Source organism: Pongo abelii, chromosome 22, assembly GCF_028885655.2.
Source record: "Pongo abelii isolate AG06213 chromosome 22, NHGRI_mPonAbe1-v2.0_pri, whole genome shotgun sequence".
Classification (NCBI taxonomy): domain Eukaryota; kingdom Metazoa; phylum Chordata; class Mammalia; order Primates; family Hominidae; genus Pongo; species Pongo abelii.
The window spans coordinates 47,498,460-47,520,189 of NC_072007.2; the positions used below are offsets into that span (position 1 = coordinate 47,498,460).

The 21,730-nt window shown below is 38.5% G+C and overlaps 1 protein-coding gene and 1 long non-coding RNA gene across 23 annotated transcripts in view; one reads left to right on the forward strand and one right to left on the reverse strand.

Annotated features, from left to right (window-relative positions):
* TTC3 (tetratricopeptide repeat domain 3) overlaps positions 1 to 21,730 on the forward strand; it is a 130,780-nt gene that overhangs the window by 84,362 nt on the left and 24,688 nt on the right. For all 21 annotated transcript variants that reach the window (XM_063720888.1, XM_054542501.2, XM_024239257.3 and 18 more), the window contains 6 exons: positions 79 to 152; positions 2,120 to 2,284; positions 3,623 to 4,688; positions 5,631 to 5,696; positions 10,682 to 10,831; positions 20,292 to 20,431. In XM_063720888.1, coding sequence (XP_063576958.1) covers positions 79 to 152; positions 2,120 to 2,284; positions 3,623 to 4,688; positions 5,631 to 5,696; positions 10,682 to 10,831; positions 20,292 to 20,431 — 1,661 coding nt within the window. The remainder of the gene's footprint in view (positions 1 to 78; positions 153 to 2,119; positions 2,285 to 3,622; positions 4,689 to 5,630; positions 5,697 to 10,681; positions 10,832 to 20,291; positions 20,432 to 21,730) is intronic.
* Positions 1 to 21,730, reverse strand: part of LOC103888893 (uncharacterized) — a 63,241-nt gene that overhangs the window by 31,031 nt on the left and 10,480 nt on the right. The gene's annotated exons all lie outside the window — the stretch shown is intronic.

A 21,730-nucleotide genomic window follows, 5' to 3' on the forward strand; every position in this document is an offset into this window, starting at 1 on the left:
ATCAATTTTAATGATTTTTTTTCTTTAATGGAATTTTAAGGTAGAAAATCATTGTCATTTTTCTGTCTGTTAAACCAGCCTATGTTAGTTGGGTCTGGAACAACTTCAGTAACTCCTAATAATGAGATCATCACTTCAAGTGAAGACCATAGGTAAGTATAATTTTTAAATTTTTGCTTCATTTTAACTCAAATGTCTTTACTTAATAAGTTGTGTTAATTTAATATATATAAACTTGTGTGTTATTTCCCTAACTTTCCTTTCTAAAGCTGTGCATATGACAACCTGATGTAATTCCATCTTGATTACATTTATATGGCATGACTAGAAGGCATTAAGAATTCATTCAAACTGTGTTAAAGTCACAACACTGGTGACATTCATTCACTAAGTACATATTGAGAACGTACCATGTGCAAGGCTCTGTGGGAAAATCATAGAAAAATGTCTAGAAATTATTCTTTAAAATAGTCAATAAAGAGAATGTCCTGTTAATACTTACTAGCATTTTTGATGTAAGAGAGGAAGCTGTTTTGGGAGCTGTATATGATGTTATGTTTTCACCTTATATATTAGTGATTTTCAATGCCATCTGGTTGTCGAAAGTGAGTTTTCAATAAACAAATATTTAAGAAATAAAACTAGTGAGTAGCAGTAACCTTTTTATATCATATTCCTTTATGAACCAAAAATGTACAACATGGTTTTTTTTTCCACATTTCTTAAAGGAGCTATCAGAACAGTTAAAAATTTACGTGGTCATTTTCATGGATTCCTTCAGTAGGGTAATTGTTTTAAGTTAAAATAATAGCCTGTCTTAGTTTGGGCTGCTATAACAATATTCCATAAACTGGGACGCTTACAGACAGAAATTTATTTCTCACAGTTCTGGAGGCTGGGAAGTCCAAGATCAAGGTACTGGCAGATTCAGTGTGTGGTGAGGGCCTGCTTTCTGATTCATAGATGGTGCCTCCTCATGGTGGAAGGGACAAGGCAACTCTCTGGGGCCTCTTTTATAAGGGCACTAAGTCCATTCATGGGGCAGAGCCTAATTACCTCCCAAAGAATCCACATCCTAACACCATCACATTGGTGATTAGGTTTCAACATATGAGTTTTGCAGGAACACAAACATTCAGACCATAGCATAGCCTTTACTGAGATTGATTCTTATGTATCAGACATTGTTTTGGGGGTTTACATACATAAACTCTTTCAATCCACTTATCCCGCCTAGGAGGTAAGTGCTATTATATTCTGTCCAATGTACAGATAAGGAAACTCTGAGGCACAGTGCAGAGCGACTTGCCCAAGAACACAAAGCTTATAAGTAGCAGAGCTGGGATTTAAGTCATGCAGCCTGGTTTTAGAGTCCACACTCAAACTACTACATCTTTTTAGAGTGCTAACATCTTACATTTAAAAGAAACTTTTGTTTAGATGGAGTTTCGCTCTTGTTGCCCAGGCTGGAGCACAATGGCGTGATCTCAGCTCACCGCAACCTCCGCTTCCTGGGTTCAAGCAATTCTCCTGCCTTAGCCTCCTGAGTAGCTAGGATTACAGCCATGCGCCATAACACCTGGCTAATTTTGTATTTTTATTAGGGATGGGGTTTCTCCATGTTGGTCAGGCTGATCTCGAACTCCTGACCTCAAGTGATCCACCCGCCTCGGCCTCCCAAAGTGCTGAGATTACAGGCGTGAGCCACCACACCTGGCTTAAAAAAACCTTCGATTAATACCATTTACCAGTCTCAGTCTCACTTTCACTTAATTTATAGCAGTTATAATACAATCTTCATTTGTCTTTCAGTCATTTAACAAGTTATAATTAATGCAACTTTCTTTTAAAATATGGAGTTTTAAGAATTTTGCTCTTTGGAGCAAGACTAAATAATTGAAAGTGCTTACTTAGATTGTCAGATATGATATTTCTTGCCTATAACTGTGGAAGGGTAACTTTTCTACACTAGGTTCCCTGGTGCTATTTTTTTGCAACATAGTGCTGAGCAATATATTGCCATTATTGTGTTTATTTCAATTAGACATTCTTCTGGTTAAATAATAAACCAAAGGTCTGTCATCCACAAAATTGGGTGTTTTTTGTTGTTATTTACCAGCAATCGAAATTCAGATTCTGCAGGCCCATTTGCAGTGCCTGACCATCTTCGGCAAGACGTAGAAGAATTCGAAGCTCTCTATGACCAACACAGTAATGAATATGTTGTCCGCAATAAGAAGCTATGGGACATGAACCCAAAACAAAAATGTTCAACTCTATATGAGTAAGTGGGTTGAAATTTTTACAACCATTATTTTATACTGAGGCTGCCAATTAAAGATCAGAAGTTGTTTAATTTGTGCCTGTTTTTAGAGATTTTGCCACATTTTACACAAAGTTAATTTAGGATTTTTTTTTTTTTTTTTGAGACAGAGTCTTGCCATGTCACACAGGCTGGAGTGCAGTGGTGCAATCTCTGCTCACTACAACCTCTGCCTCCCAGGTTCAGGTGATTCTCATGCCTCAGCCTCCTGAGTAGCTGGGATTACAGGCTTGCACCACCATGCCTGGCTAATTTTTGTATTTTTAGTAGAGAAGGGGTTTCACCATGTTGGCCAGGCAGGTCTCCAACTCCTGGCCTCAAGTGATCTGCCCGCCTCAGCCTTCCAAAGTGGTGAGATTACAGGCATGAGCCACCTCGCCCCACCCTGAGGATTTTTAATTATTAAATTCAGAGTCCTAATGATTATTGATTTTGTCAGTTTGAGCTACTAAGTCAATATTGAGTGGGGTGGATAAAACAGGTAAAAAATTCAGGAAAATCTCAGAAATAGCTTACCATTTTGAGCTTTGTGTTATTAAATAGTGCATGAGGCCTTCCTTTTAAGAAAATAAATCAAGGGCTGAGGTCTGTAATAGAGTATTAATTTAAAAGCCAACTCTTCTCCTGGAAGTCCTGTCAGTAGCATATCCACCATATGGCCCTTTCTTCTGTTCCCCTGTATTGCATCATTCCTATTTAGTTCTGTGCTCTTAGATCCTTCTTCATGGTTTTTCTTTAGAGTTGAAATGCTGAGCAAATCATATTTCCAGAGAACTCCTGGATGACAGTGTGGAAACAACTGTAAAATTATACTGTTATTTCTTAAAATATGCTAGAATTTGCTTCAGGCATCCAAAAGTAAAGCTAAAGTATGTAGTTTTCAGTATTTACTGTACACAAATTCAAATAGGATTTGTTTTTGAGATTTGATTTTCTCTTTTTATTTAAAATTCTTATTGGCATTATTGTTATCTTTCCTGAATAAATTTTGTGTTGTTGTTTTTAGAATAAATTATATAATCACATAGTTGAAAGTTATAAAATAACTTTGATTTCCTTTTGCTTTCCCCTGCTCCCAGAAAAGTTTTAAATGATCATTTTCTAGGAGGTAGACAAAATTTTCTTTATAGTATCATTGATTGAAGTTAACCTTATGTTTGTTATATTTGTTGCTGGGGAAAGGTTGAGATCAGTGAAAAGTGAAACAGTGTTTTCCTTTGGGAGAGTAAAAGTATTTTTCAAATAGACTATTCAAGTACTTCCTTATAGTAACTCACGTAAATGTAAATTTTTTCCAAGTTACTTCTCTCAGTTTTTGGAGGAACATGGTCCCTTGGACATGAGTAACAAGATGTTCTCTGCAGAATATGAGTTTTTCCCAGAAGAAACTCGACAGATACTAGAAAAAGCAGGAGGTTTAAAACCTTTTCTCTTGGGATGCCCTCGTTTTGTTGTTATTGACAACTGTATTGCATTGAAGAAAGTTGCATCACGGCTCAAGAAAAAAAGGAAGAAGAAAAACATTAAAACAAAAGTAGAAGAAATTTCAAAAGCAGGAGAGTATGTACGAGTTAAATTACCACTGAATCCAGCTGCTAGGGAATTTAAACCAGATGTAAAGTCTAAACCAGTGTCAGATTCATCTTCAGCACCAGCTTCTGAAGATGTGAAACCCACACCTGTATCTGCAAATTCTCCCAAGCCAGCTTGTGAAGATGTGAAGGCCAAATCAGTATCCGACAATTCTTGTAGACAAGTTTCTGAGGATGGGCAACCCAAAGGGGTCTCTTCTAATTCTCCCAAACCAGGCTCTGAGGATGCAAATTACAAGCGAGTCTCCTGTAATTCCCCCAAACCGGTTCCTGAGGATGTGAAACCAACTTATTGGGCTCAATCCCATTTGGTCACAGGATACTGTACGTATCTTCCTTTCCAGAGATTTGATATCACCCAGACACCGCCAGCATACATAAACATGTTACCAAGTTTGCCCCAGTACACCAGCATATATACACCCTTGGCCAGCCTTTCTCCTGAATATCAGCTACCAAGATCAATACCAGTGGTGCCATCTTTTGTAACCAATGACAGAGCAGATAAAAATGCTGCTGCCTATTTTGAGGGTCATCATTTGAATGCTGAGAATGCTGCTGGTCGCCAGATTGCCTCCGAAACACAGATCCTTGAGGACTCTTTGGGAATATCTGTAAAGTCACACTGCAGCACAGGTGATGCTCATACAGTCCTGAGTGAGTCTAACAGAAATGATGAGCACTGTGGAAATTCTAACAACAAATGTGAAGTAATTCCAGAAAGCACCAGTGCAGTAACAAACATTCCACATGTGCAGATGGTTGCCATTCAGGTAAGAGTTAAATAGAAAAGTCTTCTTAATACTGAAGTTAAATTTTCCTTTTTATTTTTCATTGCCGTTATATTTACAAGAATCCTTAAAGTTGATTGACTTTATAATGATTAATGAAGCTTTTGCCTGAAAATATTTTTAAAATATGAACTATTTTGTGAGGCATGACAGGTAATCTTCTCAGAAAGAAGCTTGGGTCCAGTAAATAATACCCATCTTTGCTACCGAAATTCTACACACATTGAGAAATAAGACAGCAGGTGGAGCCAAAATGTCATCCTAAGAATTAATAAAGGTGCTGGAGGAGAAGGTAGCTGTTTGTAGGAAAGTTCAAGTGCTGGCTGGCAGTGTAGCCTGCATCACAGTGCCTTACCTGCCAGTTACAGGAGGGCCCACCTGGAGGCCTTCCAGCATGGGGTGCCTGCCCCATAGGACTTACTGCATGGAGGAGGAAGGGAAAATGTGCTGGCAGCTCCTCAGAAAGAGAAGGAAAAAGGAAGACCCTGACCTACACAGGCCCAGCTTCTCCTGTCAAACCAGGGGAGGAATGAGAATGTTAAAAAGAGACAGCCAGGTAGAAACAAGAGGGATGTGTATGAGTTCCTTCCTAACAAGCATGAGATGAAATCAAGATTCTCCTATGGTTGCCTTTATAGGGTATGAATTCATTAAATACTTATTGAATTGCCCCACTCCTCATTATGTTTTCTAGGAAGCTTTGAAAAAAATAGGTTAAGAGCAATGGATCATAATCATTTTCAGTTATACTAATTCCAAATAACTTTCCTAATATACATGTTTATAGAAAGCATGGAACATAATCTAAATGGGAAAAAAACTTGAAAAAATTGTGGGTGTGTTTTAAAGTGTTATTACTTGATGGGCTTATTTTACTAGAGCAATTGAGATAGAGTGAATTTTAATTTTTTGTTTTGCCCACAGGTATCTTGGAACATAATACACCAAGAAGTCAATACTGAGCCATATAATCCTTTTGAGGAACAACAAGTGAGTCAAAATTACGTTAAACTGTTTAAAGGTTTAGTTTTCATTAATTTATCTAGATGGAATGATGAACTAGAACTATTTTGGAGTCAGCTTATTCCACACAAAGTTATCATGGAATAAGCTTGAGAACATAACAAAAAAATGATTTTGTTTTTATTGTTGAAATTTCAGAAGGAAAGGAAAAGGTAATTTTTTTCCAGCATATTTATTTCAAATTAAAAGTGTTATTGTTTTATTTTATTATTTTTTAAATTTTATTTTATTTATTTTTATTTTTATTTTTTTTGAGACAGGGTCTCACTGTCACCCAGGCTGGCCAGCTTTATTGTTTTAACTGGTATAATGAGCATGTAATAATTTATAAGTAAGCTTATTCATGTGAGTAATACAGAAAGATATTATAAAGACCTTCTCTACTATAATAATGATTCAATTAGAAAACCTACTAATATAATTTACTTCGTTAATATGCATCATAAGAGAAAAGTTGTCTTATCAACTCAAAGTTGCTGAGAAGGTATTGGATAAAATTCAGGTCACTGTCTTGACCAAAACTAGTAAGAAAATGGGAATTGATGAATATTTCTTAACGTGCTAATATTTTAAGCCAAAAGCCATCATCTTGCTTAGTGGTAAAACATCACCATTAATATTTATTATTATCCTGGGTATATTAACTGAGAAAGCAGATATGAGAAAGAAAGAAGATAGAAAAGAGGAGATGTTTGTATCATTATTTACAGAGGCTAAGGCTGTGTACCAGGAAAATCCAAAATGATCAACTGAAAACGTATACTAACCTGTATAAACCTATACTTGTATATAAAAATATATACAAACAGTTACCTGTTAGAAAGTATGTTGAAAGAAAATATTTTCATACCAAAAAAGAGATAAAATACTTAAATGTATACAAAGAAAATTTTTAAAATGCTATGGAGAGACACATAGAAGCCTTAAATGAAAAGATATTTCATGTACTTTGATAAGAATACCTATTATGATAATGAGATTGGTTCTCCCTAAAGCTTTTTAAAATTTAACACAATCCCAGTATATACATGAACAGGGCAAATTAGTTATGTATATTGCTGTATATACAGCAAACAACTTCAAAGCTAGTGGCTTAAAACAGTAAATATTTCACAATTGTGAAATCTCACAATTTCGCTAAGTCAGGAATTCAGGAGCAGTTTAGCTGGATGCTTCTGGAGATTCTCATGTAGCTAGCCAAGATGTTGACCAGGGCTTGGTCATCTGCGGGAGTAACTGGGGCCAGAGGCTCTACTTCCAAGATAGCTCACTCACATGGCTAGCAAGTGGGTGTTGGCAGTTGTCAGGAAGCTTCAGTTCCTTGCCTTGTGGACCTCCACCTAGCCCTGATGACCTCATGGGGCTGGCTTTTCCCAGAGTGTGTGATCCCAGGCAGAAGCTGCAATGCTTTAGGAAGTCACAAATTATCACTTCTGGTGCATTCTCTTGGTCACATAGATCAATCCACCAACCCTGATACATGGTAGGAGAGGTCTATACAAGGCTGTGACTACCAAGAGGCTTGGTTACTGCACAGGATTAATTTAAAACTAGACAAATTGATTTTAAACTTCATATGTAAAAATGAACATCAAGAATGGGTATGGAAGAGAAACTGTAAGAAAAGGAGTTGTGCAACTAAATATCAAAACACAATATAAATCTATCTATATTACCACATACATAGACCATTAATATGAGAGTGCCTGGCCAACATGTTGAAACCCCGTCTCTACTAAAAATACAAAAATTGGCCAGGTGTGGTAGCTCACCTGTAATCCCAGCTACTTGGGAGGCTGAGGTAGGAGAACTGCTTGAACCTGGGAGGCGGAGGTTGCAGTGAGCCAAGATCACGCCACTGCACTCCAGCCTGGGCGACAGAGTGAGACTCCATCTCAATCCATCAGTCAATCAAGATGGTAAATTGGCTGGGCATGGTGGCTCATGCCTGTAATCCCAGCACTTTGGGAGGCTGAGGTGGGTGGATCACGAGGTTAGGAGTTTGAGACCAGCCTGGCCAACATAGTAAAACCCCATCTCTACTAAAAATAAAAAAAAAATTAGCTGGGCGTGGTGGTGGACACATGTAACCCCAGCTACTTGGGAGGCTGAGGCAGGAGAATCGCTTGAACCCAGGAGGCACAGGTTGCAGTGAGCCAAGACTGCGCCACTGCACTGTAGCCCGGGCGACAGTGCAAGACTCTGTCTCGAAAAAAAAAACAAAAACAAAGATGGCAAATTATCAGTGAGCAAAAATTGGATCATTAAATACATAGTTAGGAGAAATGGATTGCCATCTAGAAAAAATCAATCTTCGTCCCTACCTCATTCCTTATACCAAAATAAGTTCCAGGCAGATTAAAGATTTTAGCATAAAAAATGGACCTATAAAAGTATCCAGGAAAAAAACGGGAAAAATTTTTTATAAGATCAGTAAATAGCATGGGAAAAAAGTATGTTTATATACATATACACATGCATGTAATGTGTATATCCTATATGCATAGCATATGTATAACAACAAATATATACACATATATACACATACACATGTCAAAACACAGAAGACAAACAAGGAAAATTATGTGCAGTGTGAAACAGAGAACTAATTTTCTTAACATACAAAGTTTCTATAAATCAGTAAGGAAAAGATTAACAACCTGTCACAAAGATGAGAATGGATGTGAATAGACAATTCACAATGAAAGAAATACAGATGATTTTTAAACATATAAACAGATGCCCACCCCACTTGAAATAGGAAAAGCAATCATTCACATTTTGAAAGATAGTGAAACTGAAATTTCTGGGAAGGCAGTTAGGAATCGATCTCCACTGATATATGTATAGAGAGACCAGTGAGTCAAGGGGATTTGTATGTTTGTTTTGTCTGTATTTGAATCAGCAGAAAATTGAATACAATCTAAACCTCCAACAATAATGGACTAGTTAAATTATGATATGCCTATAAAATGAAATATCATGCTGTCATTTAAAAAGCAGTTCTGTAGTTAGATATGGAATGTTTGACAAGATCAATGTCTAGTTAAGTAGGAAGAAGGTCAGAACTTGTGTTTCCTGCTGCTATTTGTACAAATAGTGTTTAGTTTTTGCTAATGATAAAAATAATATATAGAGTTCTTAAATTTTTTAAATGAATAATACCAAAAATTATGAAAGAAAAATTGAAAATCATCTACCTTCCCATCACTCATGTTAATATTTTGATGTGTAGCCTTCCAGGATGTTTGAACATTTACATATAATTAAACAATAGTTTTTAAAAGATGGGATCACAGCATATATATTGTATTTGAAATTTGCCAGCTTCAATTAATATATTGTAGACTTGTTTCCATATCAGTAAATACGATTTATAGCATCATTTTAAATGGATACTTGGTTTTCCATTTTATTAATGTGTGATCATTTATTTGACCAATTTCTCGTTGTTGAATATTTAGATTGTATCAGCTTTTTATGCTTACAAGCAGTCTTATAGTGAACATTTTGGCCTGTTTACTGTTGTTGAAGTCTTATGCTTTGCTTAGCTTTAAACCAGGTAGGCTCTGTTGTTTAATGAGTCAGTGCTTTTGACCATCAAATGAATGTTTTTATCAGTGATGGGAATGTTCACAAATGCTTTCTTAAATTAGCTCTTAGTTTTAGGACCTTGATGCTAGTATAGTTGATTGCTGGCTTCTCAACCAGTGAGAATTGCATTTGAATCCCAGCATTGCTACTTTCTTCTGGGACTTTGAGAAGTTGCCTCACTTGGTTTTCTGATCTATTAAAGGCAAACATAATGTATTTCTCACAGAAGTATCGTGAAGTTTAAATGTAATAACATAGAGGTGGCATTTAGCTTCCTGCCTGTCTCTGTTGGTAATTTGGGGCATGTAAATTCATTCATGATAGCAAGTTACTATTCACCGTGATCCTTTTGCTGAATTAAAAATTAAAATGGAGGTAAAGTCTTAAACCATAAAATTTTGCTCCTGGGTGATAGTAAGGTTGACTGTTTAATTAATTTAGTTAAGCATGGACTCTATTTATAGTACTAAATTTTCAGTCTGGGCAGACATAGTGGCATGCTCCAAGGCAAAAGGGCATGGATGGTCAATCTGACCATAATTCACAGTTCTCTAACTGACCATTCACAGAGTTTCAAATACTTAATTCCCTGCTTTTTTACACTTGAAAGATACTAAGGTATTGGGGGAAGGTACAGGAAATGTCAGAACTGGACCAGGTTTGTGCCTGGGATAGATTTCTAAAGCCTAGCTGCCATAGGGAGGACAGTTACCTGCAGCTGGAGAAGCTGCCAGCGTCAAACAGATGCTCTTTCAGAGTTATATGCAGTTTGAAAAGTTTTAAAAAATAATTACATAAATGACATTTATTGTTTGCCAACAGAATGGTTTCTGGGTTTCGGGTTTTTTTTGTTGTTAAGCTGGTGCAAGAAATATAACTGACAGTAATTCATAGATAATATTTTAATTTGTCATTTTGAAATAACCAGCAACTATTTATTTGAAACACCTAAAAGTAAAGCCAAAGTTAAAATGTTCTGTTTATATCTAAAATATGTATAATATGTGCAGCTTTTTAAACCTAATAAATAATCGTTGGTGTTAATTGTGGAGAGTGACATTTAAATCAAACCGTTGATCTGATATTGAACCCTTCTAAAGCAAACATTCAGAACTAATTATAGTATAGATTGGAGAATTTATGAATTCCAATAATATGAATGATTGTATTTATAAAAGAGCTGGTTTTGCTAAACAGTGTTTAGGGGTTTTTAATTCCTGAATGATTGTGACATTTCCCTTGTAAATTTTCATCTGCCTTTTACTCTCCTTTGTTTATTTTAAGAAACAGTAAAGAACAAGATCATAAGTAGGCATTTTAAATGATTTTTAATAGATTGTTTTGTAATTCACTTTTAGGGGGAAATTTCACGGATTGAAAAGGAGCACCAAGTATTACAAGACCAACTTCAAGAAGCGTATGAAAATTATGAGCAGATAAAACTTAAAGGCTTAGAAGAGACCAGGGACCTGGAAGAGAAGTTGAGAAGGCACTTAGAAGAAAACAAGGTAATCCTATCTGAAACCTGTCTTTAATTGCATGTAGCATAGTTAGGAGAATGTGAGTGTAACTGTGCTTGTGCAGCCTCAGCTGAACTTCTGCATTGTTGGCTAAACAAAAGATTCTTTCTCAGAATTGCCTGCTTCAGATTTTTTCATGACATATTAAAGTGGCTGTTGCCATGCTTTAGAACTTCTACAAACTGCCTTATGAGAAAGGGGCTGTAAGTCTGGGTTTTCATTTAGCTATAGTTCAGTTTCCTTGGTTAACTAAAACTCTATTTTATGGTGACTGAGCTCTGAGGTAAATTCTTGTTTATATTGAGAGGCAGCATAGCAATAGAGGTTCAGAATGAGAGCCCTGGAGACAGACTGGCTGGGTTCAGATGTAGGCATGGTTCTATACTAGTTCTAATCTTGGGCAATTTACCTAACTTCTCTGTGCTTTAGTTCCTTACCTGGAAAATGTGAGTAATAATAACTCACATTTTGTATGGTTAGATTAATACTTATAAAGTACTTAAAACTGCCTCGTTAGTAAGGACTCAGTAAGTATTGGCTGCTACTGTTGTTATCATCATCTTCATCTTACTCCTAAGGAAGTATAAGAATAACACAAGGAGCCTTAGACATACTAGAACTGTAAAGTCACCCAGAGTATTTTGTTGAGATCTGCTGACCTTGAATTCTGTTAGTCAAGACTGATCATCAGATACATGGCTAGTGGAGGGATAGCAATTAGTGGCAAAGCCAGATTGAATTAGTGAGAAAATGGAATCACAGATGTGAGGAAATCATGGTGCATTTGTTTTTAAAAGCTACCATCATCTGTTTAGAAAGGTAACAAAAGAATATTAATTCATTTAAGAAAGGAGGAATTTGTTCCAGAAGTCTGGATCGATAGCTGGGGTAACATATTAAATAGAAGAAAACTAGCTTAGTGGGACCTTAATCAGGAAGCCTGTTTACTAAGATTTTAGTAGAAATCTTAGGGTCAGTTTGTAAAGGTAACTGTCATAACATTCCCCAGGAGCTGTTTATACTCAAGATGAGACTGGGGAGATTCTAAGGACAAGAAGAATTAGATAGATCCTGAGACTTTACTCAGTTTCTTGGCTGAGAGAAGTAAAAAAGAACAAAAGCAAAATCCTACATAGCATAGTGACACATGGAACACAAGTTTCTATAAGCTACTTGGGGGTTTAACAAAACAAAGTAGTTTTATAAACTTTATATTGCCTCAGGAAACTTCAGTTTTATAAATCCATGTGGAAATGCCTGTAGCTGCCTGTTTGAGTGATGAGGCAGATTGGAGACATAGTCTTAAAGGTAGCATTCAGCCGGTGAGGTTATCTTTCTTTCTGGCAGAGGCTTTCCCGGCTTTATAAATTGCTGGTCTGACTGTGTGTTCTGTGTGCACAGTTCATCAAGGCTCTTTCTTTGTACAGCCAGTCCAGAAGAGTCTGGGAAATAAAGCACCAAGGGAGGGCTCCAGCTCTCCGGCTTTTTTTAACTTGTTAAGGCTTTGAGTCTGCTGTTGTGTGGCCCTACTCAAGAGTGCCTTAAAAGGGCAATTACTAAGCCCCCCAAATTATAGGCCTGATAAGTTATTAGACTTACCACATAAAATGTATACCGATTCTCTACCAGGATAAGTTGCTAATCTGAGTTCCTTGGGTTGGTGTCCACACAAGAGTAGATGAGATTTAGCCACAGTCATTCCTTTATTAATGGTGGTTATGCTCAGAGCTCATGGAGAAATTTCTTATAAACATAGAAGGAAATGAGTGGCTTTTGCTGATATTTCCCGTTGGCCTTTGACTGCAGATTGCTGAGGTTATGAGCTAACCAACTTTTCCTTTTACTCCAGTTACTTGATGCCACTTTTAGATGTAGCAAATGCATACCCAGCTCCTTACAGAGAACAGAAAAACAGGGAAGCTATAGAAATCTGAGTGCATTAGTGTCCTACTGCCCACATCACACCCCAGCACCTCCACATAATAGCTTTGTGTTGTTAGACAATTTCTTCAACCTTTTTGACCCTCAGTCTTCTCATTAATAATGTATTGTCTACTTCACAGCTTTGTGAGGCCTCACCTGGGGTGGTTGCAAAAGAACAGGGGCTAGCCAGAGGTAGTAAGTACAGTACTCAAGGAGGAACTGTCCCACCCAAAATTCTACTTGTGCCTCTGCTAAGAAAATTGTTTTTTTACAAACCACTTTAAGAATACTTAGCATATGGCCAGGCGCGGTGGCTCAAGCCTGTAATCCCAGCACTTTGGGAGGCCGAGGCGGATGGATCACGAGGTCAAGAGGTCGAGACCATCCTGGCTAACATGGTGAAACCCCGTCTCTACTAAAAATACAAAAAAAAAATTAGCCAGGTATGGTGGCGGGCACCTGTAGTCCCAGCTATTCAGAAGGCTGAGGCAGGAGAATGGCGTGAACCCGGGAGGTGGAGCTTGCAGTGAGCTGAGATCACGCCACTGCACTCCCGCCTGGGCGACAGAGAGAGACTCTGTCTCAAAAAGAAAGAATGCTTAGCATATACAGGCCAGGCACGGTGGCTTACACCTGTAATCCCAGCACTTTGGGAGGCCAAGGCGGGCATATCACCTGATGTCAGGAGTTTGAGACCAGCCTGGCCAACATGGTGAAACCCCATCTCTACCAAAATTACAAAAATTAGCCGGATGTGGTGGTGGGCGTCTGTAATCCCAGCTACTAGGGAGGCTGAGATGGGAGAATCACTCGAACCCAGGAGGCAGAGGTTGCAGTGAGCCAAGATCGCAACACTGCACTCCAGTCTGGGTGATAAGAGCTAGACTCCATCTCAAAAAAAAAAAAAAGAATGCTTAGCATATACTAAGCATCAGTAGAAATCTGAGCGAGGTATTATATATAGCTGATGGGGTTCTATTATTATTCATGAGCTAGGAATGGCCTCTATAGGTAATTAGGCCAGTTATCTATTCTCTGCCGGTGGAAAAGTGGCTTTTTTAATATTTTTTTTATTTTTTAGACGGAGTCTTGCTCTGTCGCCCAGGCTGGAGTGCAGTGGCGCGATCTCAGCTCACTGCAGCCTCTGCCTCCCGGGTTCCAGCGATTCTCCTGCCTCAGCCTCCCAGGTAGCTGGGATTACAAGCACACGCCACCAAGCCTGGCTAATTTTTGTATTTTTAGTAGAGATGGGGTTTTGCCATGTTGGCCAGGCTAGTCTTGAACTTCTGACCTCCTGTGATCCTCCCACCTCGGCCTCCCAAAGTGCTGGGATTACAGGCGTCAGACACCGTGCCTGGCCAAAAGTAGCTTTTTTAAAGCCAGAATCTCTTGTTGTTTTTATTGTACCCTAACCTATGACTGGCAGGTTATAACTGGTTGCAGTATTGCTGAAGGACATAGGTTCATTTTTGTTTGAGAATAAAATTCGCATAACTTTTTTGCTGTTTTAACCATTACAAAGTGTACAATATAGTGGTTTTTTAAATATTCACATTATTGTGTAACCATTACCACTGTCTAATTCCAGAAAACTTTTATCACCCCCAAAAAGAAACCCCATATTTATTAATCAGTCACTCCATATCTGCCCAGGACATATGGTCTTAAGGTGCTTTAATGAGATGCTAAAATGGGCAATGAGTCAACATTAGCTCTTAAAACACTGTCAAATTACTTGGCCCAGAATAATTTACGGGGTAGAATTTTGGACCTTTGTCTGTATTAGAACAGAATCTTGGCCCTGCCTGCCAAAACTTCCTAAGCCCACACTGGTGCGGAGGTGGGATTCTCCTCTTCAGTCATGGGTCCTTGTCAAGTTCAGTCTTTTTTAAATCTAACATTCATGAAGCTCCTACTATGTGCTATACTCAATTGTTTTTACGTGTATTTAATCTCAAAACAGTCCTTATACAATAGTGTTATACTCTAGTACATAAATCTCCATGTTACTGGTGAGGAAATGGAGGTGGGAGCAGCTGATGCAGCTTGCCCCAAGCCACACCAGTACGAAGTGGCAGAACAGGCCACGTCAGGCTTCAGAGCCTGTGCATTTGTTCTCCCTTAAGAGAAGGTCAGCTCCACGGCCCAGTTCAACTAACTGTTAGGAACTTTTCTCACCACTTTACAGCAGTGTAGGCATATCAGTTAATCACTGTCATAATAATGCTGAGTAACTCCCAGCCACAAAACCCCAGTGACATGTGACTGTAATCGTTAAGCGTAGGAGTCTGGATCAGCTGGTCCTGCTTGGGCTTGGCTGGGTCATTTCACCTTTGGGCTAGCAAGAGCTCTGCAGCATCTTTGCTGTTCTTACCTACATATCTAGAGTCAGCTGGCTGTAGATTGATCTAGAATGGCCTCAGCTGGGATGACTGGGACAACTAGCTCTGCTCCACATGTCTTGCATCTTCCACCCTGAAAATCCTATTCTGAAGGCAGTAGGAAGGTGCAACGGCAAGCAAGGATGGCCACACGACACCTTTCAAGCCTCTACTGACTTCAGGTCTGCTCAGACCCCACTGGCAAAAGCAGTCACATAGCCAGCCAGAGTCAGGGCTGGGGAAAATAGACTTTGCCTCATTAGTGAAGGGAACTGCAAGGTCACATGACAAATGGAGTGGCTACAGAGTGTGAAGGATAGAGCTATGAATGCCATCCCTCCACTACAGTAGGTCAGCGCCAGTAATTTACTAACACTCAGTAATTACCAAGAGCCTTCTGTGATTGATGCCTGCTTCATCTTCCACCTTCTCCCTTGCCAGTTCTCTACATTGTTCTCTAATTTAATGGATAATGTTTGTCATTCGATTTCTCCCTTCCAAACCTTTTCCCAGTACCATCCCTTCTGCCTGGAGTGGTTTTCCTTCTCCCTGAGCCTGACTCCCTCCTGCTTCTCCTTTGGGCATCACTTTCTTGAGGAAACAGTTGTTGATGCAACCTCAGGCTTGCTTGCAGGCCTTTGTTAATGCAGTGGTGGTAATGATGACTATGTGAGATGGTAATCATCATTTGGTAACATCTTTATTGAGATATAATTAACCATAGCATAACATTTACCTATTAAAAATAGACAATTTAATGGTTTTGGTATATGCCCAGGTCTGTGTGTAGCACAATCTAAGTTTCAACCATTTTCATCAACCTAAAAAGAAATCTTATACCCACTAGCTGTCACTCCCCATTCTCTCCTGTATCCTAGCCCTTGGCAACCACTGATTTACTCTCTAGATTTGTCTTTTCTGAGCATTTTGTATAAATGGATCATGTTACATGTAGTCTTTTATAAGTGTCTTCTTTCACTTATAGTGTTTTCAAGGTTCATCCTTGTACATCCATCTATGTTAATATGTATCAGTGTGTCATTTCTTTTTACTGTGGAATAATGTTCTATTGTGTGACTATATCATATTTTATTCATTCACTAGTTGATTGACATTTGCATTCTTTCTACCTTTTCACTATTCTGTATGATGATGCTGTGAACATTCATGGACAGGTTTTCTGTGGACATATGTTTTCATTTCTTTTGGATATATGCATAAGAGTGAAATTGCTGATCATATGGCAATTCCATATTTAAGCGTATGAGGAACTGCGAGCCTGTTCCAAAACCATCCTACCAGCAGTATATGAGGATTCCAGTTTCTCCATTCTCACTTACACTTATCATCATTTGTCTTTTTATTTATGCCTTCTAATGGATATGGAGTTGTATCTCATTGTGGTTTTATTTCCCTAAAGGCTAATAATATTGAGCATCTTTTCATATGCTTATTAGCCATTTGTGTATCTTCTTTGGAGGAATGTCTACTCAGATCCTTTATTCATTTTTTAATTGAGTTTGTCTTTCTATTATTGACTTATAAGAGTTTTTGGGCCAGGTGTGGTGGCTTACAACTATAAAACCAGCACTTTGAGAGACCAAGGCAGGAAGATCGCTTGAGCCCAGGAGTTTGAAACCAGCCTGGGCAACATGGCAAGATCCCATCTCTACAAAAAGTTAAAAAATTAACCAGGCATGGTGGTGCGCACCTGTGGTCCCAGCTACTTGGGAGGCTGAGCTGAGAGGGTCACTTGAGCCCAGGGGTTTTGAGGCTACAGTGAGCCAGGATCATGCCATTGCACCCCAGCCTGGGCAACAACAGAGTGAGACCCTGTCTCAAAAGGAAAAAAAAGAAACAAAACAGGTCTGGGCATGGTGGCTCACACCTATAATCCCAGCACTTTGGGAGGCTGAGGCAGGAGGATTGTTTGAGCCCAGGAGTTCAAGACCAGCCAGGGTGATGTGATGAGACCCTCATTTGCTACAAAAAATTAAAAAATTAAATAAATAATTAGGTAGGTATGGTGATACATGCCTGTAGTTCCAGCTACTCAGGAGGCTGAGGTGGGAGGATCACTTGAGACCAGGAAGTTGAGGCTGCAGTGAGCTATGATCTTTCCACTGCACTACAGTTTAGGCAACAGAGCAAGACCCTGTCTCAAAAAAACAAAAACAAAGAGTTTTTCTATATTCTGGATACAAGTTGCTTATCAAATACGTGATTTGCAGATATTTACTTCCATCTTCCATATTTGTAAATGTATCTCCCATCTCCATTTTGTGGGTTGCCTTTTCACTTTCCTAATGGTATCATTTGCAGCACAAAAGTTTTTACTTTGAGTACACTAAGTCCAATTTCTCTTATTCTTTTGTTACTTGTGCCTTTGGTGTCATAGCTAAGAAACCCCTGTCTACTTCAAGGGCACTGCTTACCCATTTAGGTCTGTGATCCATTTCACGTTAATTTTTCGGATAGTACGGTATAGTAATTATCTTTTACGCATATTTTCTCTACCAAACTGTGATCTTGAAAGTAAGGACTGTTTTTTGTTTTGTTTGTTTTTTGAATAGGAGTCTCATTGTATTGCCAAGGTTGAACTCCTGGGCTCAAGGGATCCTCCTGCCTCAGACTCCTGAGTAGTCGAGACTACAAACCCATGCTACCACGCCCAGAAGGGTCGTTTTTAAAGTTATCTTTGGTTGACAGCAGCTAGCTGAGTGTACAAACTAGGAGCTTTGCAAATGTTTATCAAACAATGTGTGCTTGGCCCCTGAAAAGCTGCATTTAATGAATTGTGTTTTCATATTCTCTATCAGCTTACATCAGAGGACATCAGGCTCACATTCTGTGAAGTTTGCTGCTTTGTTTACTGCTAGTATGGAGTTGGGGATATTATCCATTCTTTCATGTGACAGATATTTCTTGAATGTTCTCTTAAGTGTCAGGCTCTGTGCTGGTCTTGTGGGTCATTTCTGCAGCATCCTCTTCGTGAGGCCCTTCTGTCTGCCATCACTTCCAGGGCCTCTCTTGTGCAACTGGTTTGTTTTTATGTTTTATATTGAATTGTACAGCTCATTATATTTTCTCTTTGACCTTGTCTGCCAGAAAGTTTTAATGTTATTTCTAAAGAATGGTTAGGACCGCATGCCATTCATTTTTACATTACTCTCACTCATGGTTTTGTATTGTCATTCCTCTCTCTTTATTCTGTTTTCTTTACCTGCTTAGCATTCTTTTTATTTTGTCTTTTAAAAACTTATGTATATATTATCAAAGGTACCTCAGATATTTATTTTAGAACAACACTGAGGTTTAATAAAAAAGATAAGAAAACAAGTTTTTTTCTAATTGAGAAAAAGAAATTGTTTATAGTTATGCCAATAAACTGTAATATAGCAGATACAGTTGTGTATAGCCTATTTGTTTTATGCTAAGCTTGAAAGAAAAAAGTTCAGGAGATCATTCTGTCTTCCATGCAGTCAGAAACAAGCTCGTGATAGCTGACCTGTTTAGCATTGTGAGGCAGCTATGGCATTCAGCAGTGGTCAGTACAAACAGAGGATGAACTCATGTAGTATTTTCACTGCCTGAGCTATATGTATATGTATGTGCACATGTGTTTATAATACTTTGTGCTTCTTGATACTTGAACTCCCTTAGGTACTTGTTGCCAACTAGGTTCTTATGCCTAAGCATAACCTTGTGGTTGCATATAATCTCCCAGGTGAGATCATTGGCTCAGAATAGGAGCACAGGATAGGTGAGAAACAAGATTGGCAAGGCATGCCAATTCACATTGGTCCTAGTAGAACCGAACCAGGTGGAACACAGGATTCTTAAGTAGAATAGGCATGGTGGTCACCTCAGTCGCAGTAATGACTCAAGAAATTCAGGATCAACAAGGTTGCAGCTAAGAAGATGTAGGAAGAACTGGTTCCCGTGTTAAAGGGAACGTTACTGAGCTGTTCCATTTCTGCCACCTAAGAACAGTTGTCCTGTGCCAAAATCGACCTTATCCCTGTTGTAGGATTCAGAAATCTTAAAGGACCTTGACTGGTTAGCAAATCTGCCTTTAAAAAACATGAAAACCTTGGTGTCTAAGGCTGAAAAGGGAGTAGTGGTCTCTTAAATTGATAGAGCTTTTGACCCGATGGCCATGATTTCCTATGGAATCCATGTAGGTTGACTTTAGTGTCCTTTCTTACAGAAAGGACCTCGAGTTTCTATAGCTGAACTGTATTCCTCAGTGACCTATGTGTGCTCTAAGCCTAAGCAGGAAGTTCAGGCTGTAGGGAACCTGATAGGAAGTGAAAAATTAAAAGTTTCCCTAAAGCAAATGTGAAGTTAGGATTTCATTAAGCTGTCATTGATAATGGTGAGATTTTAAACTAGAAAATATTTGTTTCCTTTAAATATTGCTTTGATTCACGTTTAAATTAATTATTAGAAATATTAACATGGGGAATGTTTTACTTATAAATGACTGGTATTTATAAGCATGTGCCCCACCCAAACCCCTTGCTACCATTGAATAGATGATACTTCAAAAAAGATATCAAACCTTTAGAGAATGTGTAGATCAGAAGTTTCAAACCAGCAACTACATAGGAAGTTGACAAAGAGGGTTGGGTGTCAAGTGGTGCTGTACCAAACCCTCCAGGGGAACGGTAACTAGCATTGTCTCCAAAGAGGTTTTCATTTCTCTTTGTCACACTGCCTGAAATTCTGGCAGGTATCTCAACCTAAATGCCTTTAATGACCAGCAAGAGCATTACATTTACATTTATAAAAGCAAACAAAAACTATTGGCCTTGCCAACTGAAATGTGTGTATGTAGATTAGAGAATCATTTAGGCTGGAGAGTGAAGTGTGAATACCTCTGGGCACGTCGAAGTGGTTCTTCGGGGTGTCGTACTGTAATCAGATGCACGTAGCGGGTAGGATGTGGCTGTCTGGTGTGACTTGGTGTCCCAGGCTTGGCTGGGGGGCATAGTCTGCCACAGGGCGCCAGCTTGGGAGTGTGTTCCACTGAACTTGAGTCATTGTTTAAGCTATGACGCCATCACAATTCTAGCCTTTCAGTCTCTTTTGTTAGAAAGTATATTTTGCCACTTATTTAAGTACTTTCTAAATGTTTTTAGATCTCAAAGACGGAATTAGATTGGTTCCTTCAAGATTTGGAAAGAGAAATTAAAAAATGGCAACAGGAAAAAAAAGAAATCCAAGAAAGACTAAAATCACTGAAGAAGAAAATTAAAAAGGTTTCAAATGCCATTGAAACGTAAGTAATGATTGAAAGGCAGTAATTTTTATTTAAAAAAAATATTGTGGCTTTTGGTTATTTTTGCATTTTTGATATTTAATTTTAAACTATATCAAGTAAAGTAAAAATGAATAGATACTGTTTTCATTGTTTTGTCTCATTTAAAAAAGTATTCATTGAGTAATTATCTCACCTGAATTTTTTTCTAAACTTAACATTTTTTCAGATAAATTATATAAAAGTGAGAGTAGCATGGAACTGAGAATCCTCAAGGAACTGACTTCCTTCCAGTTTGAACACCATCCCTTTCTCTGGCCCTCTTTTTTCTTATCAGCAAAACATGGGGGCTGGTCTAAAATCTAAGGTTCTTTTCAAAAGTAAGATTCTGTGATGATTATTTTATTTATAATTACTTTTATCCTGAATCTATAAATTATTAAAATTTGTCTTGTAGTGTGAACGATTTGATAACATACACAGATCCTAGGAATGATTGTCAGGTGGGCCAAGAGTGTGTTTTAAGATTCTCTGTGATCCATCCCTAACCTCCCTCTGCTCTAAACAGCGATAGGTCAAATTCTTCAGCTTGTTTTCTACCACTGTGTAAGAAAACACCCAAAAGTCAGTGTCTTGGTTAGCAGCCATTGTATTTGCTCATGGTCCTGCAATCTGGGCTGAGTTCAGCTGGGCCATTCTTCTGCTGGTCTTGCCAGGAGTCCTCGTGTGGCTGAATTTAGCTGGGTGATGACTGGGGCTGGCCTCAGCTGGGATGCTGGGGTGGCTTGGCCTCACTTTCTGTCTGTGTAGCCTCTCTGTGATTTTTATTTATGTGGTCTTTCCGTGTGATCTCTATTATGATAGCCAGACTTCTTACGTGGTGGCTAGGGACTTCAGATGGTGCAGAAGTGGAAGCCACTAGGCCTCCTGAAGGTTCAGGCCCAGAACTGTCACAGTATCATCTCTGCTACCTTTTATTCCTTAAAACAAGTCATAGGCTTGGTCCAGATTCAAGGGCATGAATAATGGAAGGCTGGATTCACTGGGGGGCCACGCTACACACTCACCTTTCAAGGGCTTTTGTGTTTTTCCATGCCGCATGCCATATGATCAGATGAATTTCATTATGAGTCTTGCTAGCATTACATTTAGGCAGTCCTCAAACAATGAGGAAAAGTAAAACACTGCCTCAGAATTTTCACTCCCTGTGTCATGTCATTTTGATGATCAAAGTAGCTTCACTAGTAGAACACACTTATGGAAATGATAATGTCTATAAAGCTTTTTACCTCTAATATTTGAGCATGACCAGTCTTGGTC